This window comes from Solanum stenotomum, chromosome 1, assembly GCF_019186545.1.
Source record: "Solanum stenotomum isolate F172 chromosome 1, ASM1918654v1, whole genome shotgun sequence".
Classification (NCBI taxonomy): domain Eukaryota; kingdom Viridiplantae; phylum Streptophyta; class Magnoliopsida; order Solanales; family Solanaceae; genus Solanum; species Solanum stenotomum.
Window position 1 is genome coordinate 81521988 of NC_064282.1, and position 10718 is coordinate 81532705.

The 10718-nt window shown below is 33.6% G+C and overlaps 1 protein-coding gene across 2 annotated transcripts; it reads right to left on the reverse strand.

Moving 5' to 3' along the window:
• Nucleotides 1-8041: 8041 nt before the first annotated feature.
• LOC125874269 (zinc finger A20 and AN1 domain-containing stress-associated protein 8-like) lies at nucleotides 8042-10374 on the reverse strand. 2 transcript variants are annotated; one of them, XM_049555122.1, is made up of 3 exons: nucleotides 10235-10354; nucleotides 9361-9420; nucleotides 8042-8904 (listed from the first exon to the last, which is right to left on the reverse strand). In XM_049555122.1, exon 3 carries the CDS (start codon nucleotides 8889-8891, stop codon nucleotides 8376-8378), a length of 516 nt encoding a protein of 171 aa, XP_049411079.1. In that variant the 5' UTR covers nucleotides 8892-8904; nucleotides 9361-9420; nucleotides 10235-10354; the 3' UTR covers nucleotides 8042-8375. The 2 variants fall into 2 exon arrangements, with proteins under 2 accessions (XP_049411079.1, XP_049411087.1); XM_049555130.1 differs by lacking the exon at nucleotides 9361-9420 and having other exon boundaries at nucleotides 10235-10374.
• Nucleotides 10375-10718: the final 344 nt, after the last annotated feature.

Genomic DNA, 10718 nt, shown 5'->3' on the forward strand with positions numbered 1-10718 from the left:
ACACTGGTTCAAAATGAAAATAATGAACTGATTCCCACCAGAACTATTACCGGATGGTGCATTTGTATGTACTACCGAAAACTTAACAAGGCCACCAAAAAAGATCCCTTTCCAATTCCAATCATCGATCAAATGTTGGATAGGCTGGCTGGTAGGGACTATTTCTGTTTTCTATCTAGATGGCTATTTGGGGTATAATCAAATTCATATTGCCCAGAGGATAGAGAAAAAACAACATTCACATGTCCTTATGGCACCTACGCATTTCATATGATGCCATTTGGATTGTGTAATGCACCTGCCACTTTTCAGAGGTGTATGACGGCCATTTTCACGGACATGGTGGAAGTGCTTATGTATGATTTTTCAGTAGTGGGAGATACTTTTGATGACTGTTTGAGAAACCTAAGAGAGTGTTGAAACGATGCAAAGAGATAAATCTAGTGCTTAATTGGAAAAAGTATCATTTCATGGTACAAAAAGGTATAGTCTTGGGTCATCGAGTTTCATGTAAGGGTATGGAGGTGGACAAAGCAAAAATTGAGGCAATATAAAAATTGCTCTGGCCCACATCAATCAGGGTAATTAAGTGCTTTCTTGGGCATATGGGCTTTTATAGACGCTTCATTAGAGATTTCTCAAAAATGTTTAACTCTTTGTGTAAATTGCTTGAAAAAGATCATCCTTTCTTGCCTTCTGAAGCATGCAGGACAACATTCGAAGAGATTAAGCTGAAGTTAGTGACGGCACCAATCATTGTTGCTCCTGACTGGGAACAACCTTTTGAACTTATGTGTGATGCTAGAAACTACACTGTGGGAGCACTCTTGGGGCAAAGAAAAAAAAATTCTTACACCCCATTTACTATGCTAGTCGCACATTGGGTGGAGCTCAACGCAATTATACCACTACATAAAAAGAGATGTTGGCTTTAGTGTTTGCATTCGACAAGTTTAGATCATATTTGATTGGCTCCAAGGTCATTGTATACACTGACCATGTAGCCATCAAGTACTTGATTGAAAAGAAAGAATCGAAGCAAAGACTAATCCGATGGATCTTACTCCTACAAGAGTTTGATCTTGAAATTAGAGACAAAAAAGGCTCAAAAAATGAAGTGGCAAATCATTTGTCGAGGTTTGAAGGATCCGAAAAGAAAGGTGATGTTGAAGATATTGTTTGAAACCTTTCCGGATGAGAAATCGTTAGCGGAATCACTTGAAAAACCGTCATGGTATTCAGATATCGCAAACTACCTAGAAAGCGGTTTTGAACCTTATGAACTCTCCTCTATTCAAAAGAAAAAGTTCTTTCGTGATTGTCGATATTATTTTTGGGATGAACCCTTCTGCAAAGGCGTATCCCCAAAATAGATCAAAATTTTGTTTTGCAGGCTAGTCATGCTTTACCATATGAAGGTCACTTTGGACGAATCAGAACAACTGCAAAGGTTTTAGAATCAGGATTTTATTTGCCATCTCTGTTCATAGATGCAAACACATGGGTGAAAAGTTGTGATGAGTGCCAACGAACTGGAAATATCTCCCGTCGTCAAGAAATGCCAATGAATCCCATCCAAGAGGTAGAAGTGTTTGACGTGTGGGGAATAGACTTTATGGAACCATTTGTCAGCTTCTATGGGAACAAATATATACTAGTCGCAGTTGACTATGTATCCAAATGGGTTGAAGCAATTGCTTTGCCAACAAATGATGCCAAGGGAGTCATTGGGTTTCTCAAAAAGAACATATTCACCCGATTATGCACACCAAGAGCTATAATCAGTGATGGTGGCACCCATTTCTACAATAGAGCATTTTCCAAGTTACTACAGAAGTATGGAGTTCGCCATAAGGTTGCTACACCATATCATACACAAACTAGTGGAAAAGTGGAGGTTTAGAATCGAGAAATCAAGAGTGTCCACACTAAGGTAGTGAATTGCATACATTTAATTGTTATAAAAGTTTCATATGTTTTTGTTTATCAATCACTTAGGGTATGTTTGGTATGGAGGAAAACATTTTCTGGAAATATTTTCCAATTTTCTCATATTTGGTTTGCTTAATTGTTTGGAAAATGTTTTCCAAATCAACTCATATTCCTCAAATTTAAGGAAAAATGACTTCCCTTCCAAAGTTAAGGAAAACTATACTTTATCCTTTAATTTTTTATCTTACCTTACCCATACCCCGTACCCGACCCTCCCCCTACGCCACACCCCTACCCCCTGCCACTCCACCTACGCCATCCCCGTCAATTATTTTTTAAAATATTAAGTTAGATTTTTAACGACCACTTATTCTTTTAAGGATGAGTTTTGGGCGTGATCAACAAACATTATGAAAACAACTTATGAGATCGAAAATTTATGTGCTATGTTCACTTAATGCAACATAGTTGAAAATTCAATTGATTGATGGTTAGATTTCGGATTCACTCGATATGTTTGTGCAGCCAAATAAGAGTTATTCATGGAAAATACTGCAATAGCCAATTGAAGGAAGTGGGAAAATATTCTTAAAGATGACTTCCGACAAGATGCCAACTCTCAACAACGTTTTTCATGTTCCTACTATTAGGAAAAACATAGTTTCTAATCACTTCTTGTTAAAAATGAATTTAAATATATACTTATTTGAGAAAAAAATTATAATTAATAAAAATTAAATGCTTGAAGCGAAGGGCTACCTCAAGAAGGGCCTTTTTAAACTCAAGTAACTATTGATAATATCAATAATAAATCAGTTTCTTCATACTTACTGAAGTCAAATAATTTGTGACATGATTGTTAGGACATGTCAATTATAAGATCATGCAAAAATTGATTTGTTTAGAAGTTTATCTTACCTCTAAGAGCAATAAATAAAAATGTCAAACATGTGTGAAATCTAAGTATGCTAAGCATCTTTAAAAATCTGTTGAAACAAATTTCAATCTCTTAGAATTAATTGATATTTTTGATATGGATTAGTTAACGTCATTTAGTGGTGGAAAAAGTATTTCATAACTTTTGGCAATTGCACTAGATATTGTTGTTTTTATTTACTGAATAGTAAGGATAAGGTGATAGAAATATTTAAGCAATATAAAACTGAAGTTAAAAATCAGTTGAATATAAGGATAGAAATGATAAGAAGTGACGGGTGGAGAATATGAATCTATTTTTGCACGGATATGTTTGGGGAATGAAGTTACCCATCAAACTAATGTCCCTTACACACCTCACTCCAATGGGTTGCAAAAAGAAAAAAATAGAACATTGAAGAAAATGATAAATGCCTTACTATTAGTTCTGATTTAGCGTAAAATTTGTAGGGGGAAAGCTAACCCTACAATAAATCGATCACTCAATAGAGTGCCCCATAGAAAAATACAATTTATTTCATATAAGAAATGAAAATAAAGAAAATTCAACTAGAAATATTTCAAAGTGTAGGAGTGTCTAGCCAAATTTCAATACCTAAAATGATCAAAAATTGGATCAAAGTAGAACTGTGTTTTTATTGAATGTACTACAAATAATAAAACATATCAATTTCTTATTCACAATTTTGAACATTCAGACATTTATGACAATATGCTATTTAAATCAGATAATACTGAGATTTTTAACACATTTATCTATATAAAACTAAATTTGAATTGTCTAGTGAATAATCTAAACGATCTTGAGAAGGACCAAAGTAGAACGTACGTACTTAATGAAGATATTTCAAGGGATAATATATATCAAAGAACATCTACTTTCTTTGGATAAAATTTTGTAACATTTCATTTTGAAAATTAGCTTTAAACGCAAAGAAGTCATGCCTTTTATGGACTCATTCTTTTGAAATAGGTTGTCAACAGTGACATCGATTTATCCTTGAGCAACCATATTAGAGATTTGGTTGATTTTCCTCTAGAAAATAAGCCTTTAGGTTCAAAATGACTTTTCAAAACAATAATAAATGGTGATAAAAATTATTGACAAGGATGAGGTAAGACTTGTCATTAAAGGCTTTAGACAACAGAAAATTCTTGATTATTTCAATACATACTCATCAGTTACAAGAATTATATCAATTCAAATGCTTAATGCATTAGCTGCGGTATATAGTCTTGAAATATATTAAGTGAATGTGAAAATAACTTTCTTAGATAAAAAAGTTGAGGAAAAAAATTGCATGGAACAACCTGGGATTATGTGGTTCCTGATAGAGAAATAAAAGTATACAAATTTGTTAAGTCACTCTATGAATTAAAATAAGCAATCAAACAGTGACATACAAAGTCTGACCAAATCATGTTAATAAATGAATTTAATATTAATGAGTGTGATAAATATGCTTACATTAAAGATGTTCCAAATGACAAAGTCATTGTTGGTTTATATGTTGATGACATATTTATCATCAATAGAGACATTTTTGACATAAATGCTACTGGGTGAATGCTAGTAAGGAAATTTGATATGAAAGACCTTAGAGTTGCAAATGTGAACTTAGAAATAAGAATTCATAAAATTCCACAGTATTTTAGTATTGACATAGTCTCATTACATTGAAAAGATACTTGACAAATTCAAGTATTTTGAATTTCAATATTGTCTTGACACTAATAGATGCAAGCTTTGCACTTCATCAAAAGAATGAAGGTGAAAGTGACTCACAATTAGACTATGCAAAAGTGTTGAAAAACTTGATGTCTATCGAGAATTGTAAGCATTAGACTTAATATGTGTTATTAGTAAATTAAGTTGGTTCACAAGTAGTTCTAATCAAACTTATTGAATGACAATAAAAAGAGTTTTGGGAGATTAAAAAAATACTCAAAACTATGTTTTGTGTTGTAACAAATATCAAACAATAATTGAAGAATATAGGAATGCAACTGGACCAAATGAAGTGAAATCCACAATCTGTATGTATTTACTTTTGGTGGGGGAGCAATCTCTGAAAAGTCATCCAACAAACATGTATCGCTCACTCTACAATGGAATTTAAATTTACCGCTTTAAATAAAATCGGTGAAGAAGTTGAATAACTCCAAAATTTCTTCAAAGATATTTCGTTTTGGCCTAAACTATTTGACACCGGTATGCATACACTATGTTAGCCAAATTGCAATAGGTAAGACAAAGAACGTGATGTATAACGAAAAGTTTCATCATATAATAATAGAAACATAATATTATTAGAGAACTAATCTCTAATGAAATTATCATGATTGACTATGTGAAGTCAAAAGATAATGTGTCGGATTCACTTACAAAAAGTCTAAATAGAAAGGGAGTTGATAGATTATCAAAGAAAATGGGGCGAAGACCTAGATCAAGTCATCACAACTAGGGGTGTTCACGGGTTGGTTTGGATCGGTTAATGGTCAAAACCAAAACCAAAACCAAACCAACTTAATCGGTTTTAAAATTATCAAAACCAAACCAAACCAAATATAATATACATTTATCGGTTTGGTGATTATCGGTTTCGATTTGATTTGGGTCGGTTATTCGGTTATTAACCAAACACAAAATTAAAAGAAACAATTCATTCAAAATGTGAAAAAAGAGACAACAATCTATTCAAAACGAAAAATAGTTAAAATTACTTAAATTATCGAACTTTTGATCACTGAATTTACTATCAATAAAGGTTTAAAATTCACTATATTGGTCTAGAAACAATAACATTTTTAGTCCCACAAAGAATTATCATAAACACTCATATACATGAAATTAATAAGATAAATATTTTCACCTTGGACATTTTTGCTTTCAATAAGTAAATTATAAAGAAATTTTAATGAAAACATATATAAGATCTTTAAAATTGTTTATAAAAACAATATATTAAGTATGTATATTAATAAAAATATATGTATATAATTTATCGATTTGGTTCGGTTATTTCTTTGGGTTTTTCCAATAAAACCATAACCAAACCAAATACAATCGGTTTTCAAAAATCTAAAACCAAACCAAACCAAACCCAAATAAAATCAATTTTATTTTATCGATTTGATTTGGTTTTTTGATTTGGATCGATTTTTATCCAAACCGTGAACACCCCTAATCACAACGGTAACTCTACCTAGAAGACTGGAGATTCCAAGAGCTAGGTTCAAAAGATCAAACAAAGTTCTGACTGATGATTTAACATTGTCAAATAACTCAATTAACAAAGTTCTGACTGATGATTTAACATTGTCAAATAACTCAATTCATTCTCATGATAAAGATAATGTTCAGAAAACAATATAGGGCTTACCTTAAGGCTTGAGGCTTTTTACTGATTCCTTAAGTTTGACAGATGTGACCAAATAATTTATTTGTAGGATTAAATGTTTAGGAATTATCTAAGTGAGTATGAAGTGGAAGTCACTTAAAAATAGTAATAAAAGCCTATTCTCTAAGCTTTAATGAAATGAAGTAGTGTTCATGGATAAAACAAATAAAATTGTGAGAACCATACATAAAATAAGGCTAGTTGTGTGAGTTATATTGCCTAGGTGTACAACAAAATTTGAACACAAATGATAAATACCAGGTAATTTACGCACATCGACTAATTCCACCAGATACCTACCATCTTCCCACTAGCAATAGGTACTAGATAATTCTATCCTCCAAAGATAGGACAAATGGGATAAATTCACCTAGTGTTTTGTCTCAATTAAAATTTGAACGGAAACTTCATAATCTCTATCCACCTTACTAACCACTAAGCCACACTCAAAAGTGAGACAAACTTTTTGCCATCACCTTCTGCACACCTCAAACTATTCCACCGTGTGTCTTCTACAAGAAGAGGTACTAGATAACTTGATGCAAACATAGGCTTAGAAAAATATAAAGCAACCAACTTGTATTTTTTGTCTATCCTAAAATTTGATCCTCAATATGCAAGATTTGCGCCCATTTCATTGACTAGTTACCCTTAAGGGTTGTTTAGCTAGTGAGATAAGAAATAACAAATCCAGAATAAAATGTGAAATTATTTTATACCCACTCAGTTATGAATTTTAATTAATCCCTTCAAAACTAAAATAATAGATTAGCTATCCCATATAGAGGTGGGATAAACTAATCTCATTGGTATATTTGTCTATCCGATCTCAATAATCAAATGACCTCTTCAAAAGTTGCCATATAAAGGTTATCATAACAAATATATCATTTCCTCTCCATTGTTCATCTCTCCAATTGGGTGAATCTTTATACCAGAATCCAGATATATGAAAATTCAAACAGCTTTTGCATTGTGTATCCTGTTTTTGACAAACCTTACCTTCCAGACTCCCAGTTCCTAAAATGAAATATTAAGGTACAAGCTTAGTGAAATATGTATCTGCTCCTGTAAACATGACTAGTCCATAACATTATGGACTCACGCATAACTTGATACAGTAAAGTTCATGCTCCCAATTAGTAGCAAGAACATGTAGATATAACTATAAAGCAAAATGAATTGAATATGATATCTGAAATATGGATGACAACATATGAGAGATCAACAACAACATCATACCTAGTGAACCCCACAAAGTGGGGTTTTGGGAGGGTAGAGTGTACGCACACTTACAACTGCCTCGTGGAGATACAGAGGTTGTTTCCGAAATTTACAAACATATGACAGATCATGAAGCAAAATTTACAATATCTAGCACTGAAGAACAACCATGTCAATGGACGTTTTACATGTTATCTAGATATGCACATAACATTTAGACACGTAATATATCTGATAGAATACCAGGTAAATTAGAACAACATATAGTAGACGAGATCAAACTGATATCAAACGAGCAGAAAGAATGAAACTGTACACAACACACAAATTCACCAAATAAAGCTTCGACCTTCACAAATCTTTTAATCTACTTTGCCTCCCAAGTTTAGTAAGATCTCATGTCATACGTTGCCAACAAGAGGATGACCCTTGGGGACAGAATGAAATCACCAAATTTCAGATGATTTCTGTCAATACAGGTGCGACATATCTGAGAAGAACAATGAACTGAAGATGGCATGAAAAATTGGATAAAGACATGCAAGAGATCATGAAGAAAAATTTACAATGACAAAACACAACCAAGTCGATGGATGTTTTCCATGTTATCCAGATTTGCACATACCATTTAGACATGTAATATCTGATAGAATACCAGGTGAGTGAGAACGACATATGACAGACATAATCAAAGTGCTATCAAACCAGTAAAATGAAAGACCTGAAACTGGAGCAAACACACAAATTCTCCTAATAATTCTTGAACATGCACATATCATTTTTTCTTCTTCGCCCCCAGGATTAATAAGATCTCAAAATATATGTTGCCAATCAGAGAAGGACCCTTTTGGAGACCAAATCAAATCACCAAATACTCCCCTTCTAGATCTTGTCAAGCTTCTCTGCCTTAACAACAGGGTTGGCTTTTGCTATTGCATCCTGGCCAGCAGAGCGGTAATCAAACAGGCAGTCATGTTTATCTGAGTAGCGGTGTGCTCCACAATAAAGGTTACCACAGCGACATTTGAATCCAGTGATGCCAACCTTTTTCTTACAAGTGCCACAGCGGTTAGGACCCACCTTAGCCTTTACATCGGGCATATCACTAGAACTCGAAGTTTGAGATGATGGCAAAGCTATAGACTGTGCTTCAATAGTATCAGGTTGCACATCTACGGGGTCAACAATAACCATTCCCTTCTCTCCGGCAGATGATCCATTGACAAGGTTTTCAATTGATGACACAGCAAGCTTAGCTTGTTCTTGTTTCAATACCATGTCTTTGTAACACTTGGAGCACATGTTCATGTTTGCAGCACTTCCGAAAAAGCCACAGTTGTTAATACACAAAATAGGACCTTCCGGAGGGGGTTGGCATCCCGTCTCATCATGCTCCATATTGTCAACACACCTGTACAAAACACAACAGAGATAACAGCATCAATACAAACCTACAAAAGAAACCTCATAAACCTGCTTCTCCTGAGAGAAGACAACAGCGAAACAGAAGAATATTCTTTGCTTCGGTTTGCTATAAACCATGTAACATTAGATAGACATGATATTGACTGAGGAAAACTATTCAAGCTAACGAGCAAGTACCCAAAGGAAGTCATCCACACTGTATACAAGCAAGAATTCATGAAGCGCTTCTTGGCAGTTAAAAGGAAACAAGATAAAGAAAATACATGTTTTCATCCGACAAAATAAACAGACCCATATTCAGCTAAAAGGAAAATGTACGAGTGCCAATATTTAACAGACTGCAAGTAATACATCACGTCTCCAATGGCGGAGCCAGAATTGTCACAAAGGGATTTTAAAATATGAAAAAGTAAACACATGAAGAAGCGGGGATTCAACATACAGTGTGATCTTTTGCCGAAGGGGTTACGGATGAACCCCTCACCCCTACCTAGCTCCGCCCCTGCACTCCATCCGAAATCAGTTAGGGTAGGTTATATGAATAACATATATAGTCCCCTTTACTAAGGTAATATGAGCAAGATAATCAAAAATACCTACAGGCACCAACCACTGACTAAAACAAGAACCAATAATTCAACGACACTACTCAGGCAACAAATTTTTTCACTTTTTCAGTAGTGAACTCTGGAAAACACGTTTCGCCATAAAATTTCGGGTTTTCAAGAATTTTAAAAAGACAAAAGCAAAAAGGTATTTTAACTCCAAATCACTCACAAAAAGTAAAAAAACAACTCCAATTTTTATTCATGCCCAAACACAACCCCAATTTTCAAATATCATTTTTCATTTCGAACACAAAAACTGCTTTTTTAAAAAAATTCACAATGAAACATGCCCAAACAGCCACTAGATTTCTGTGACCCTTTTGAGTTTTGACAAACTTTTAAGTTCACTATAAAACCAAAAATAAAAAACATGGATTTTGGTTCAAAACTTCAAACAATCTAACCAATTTTCGTACCACAGTAGTACATGAGGTCAAAACCCAAGGTAAAACAAAAAAAAAGTACTCAACTACCCATAAAGCTTCATCAACATAAAAAATTTGTACTAAGCATAACCTATACCATACACCCAAAATTCATAAAATCAAGCCAAAAAAATTAGACCACACAATAATTGAACAAAAAAATTACCCAATACTTCAAGTAATCGATAGATCCACAAGCACAACTAAAAGATTTGTAATAAAAACTGTAAATCAGAAAAAATAATAAACAAAAAAAAGAGGGAAAAGGGCTTTAAGAACTGACCAGATAAGAGTTTAAGATCGCCGAGGGAAGAGAGAGAGGGATTGTGTTTGTGGTGAATTGAATTATGGGAACTTGCGGAGTTGTTTTGTTCTTCTTTTTCTCTCTGTTTGCCAACGAAGGATACGTACTGATTAGGTGCATCGTGTTGGATGCCTATTTGTTATATGCTCGTGCATACTTTACGTGGCGTTTTTACCTTTTTAAATGCTTTTTTCCACTAACCCTTTTCCAAAAATATCTTTGTTTTTCAAAATTATTTTTAAAAAAATTAAATTTTGGGGTTGAAGGGAATTTAAAAAAATTAAATTTGGGGTTACTAATTCACCTTGAAAAATTATAATAAAAACTAAATTTTGTTGAAAACGTTTTCTAAACCATAAGAATCCTAAAACCTAATTCAACTTTCGTCGATCATGGCTGCACCGACCGTTGGCCAGCCTCCACAAGAGGAGGTTGAGTCAACACAAGCAATAATCTAAACACC

Excerpts from the sequence above, each read along its gene's own strand:
- LOC125874269 (XM_049555130.1), bottom strand. The coding sequence starts at position 8,891 with ATGGAGCATGATGAGACGGGATGCCAACCCCCTCCGGAAGGTCCTATT.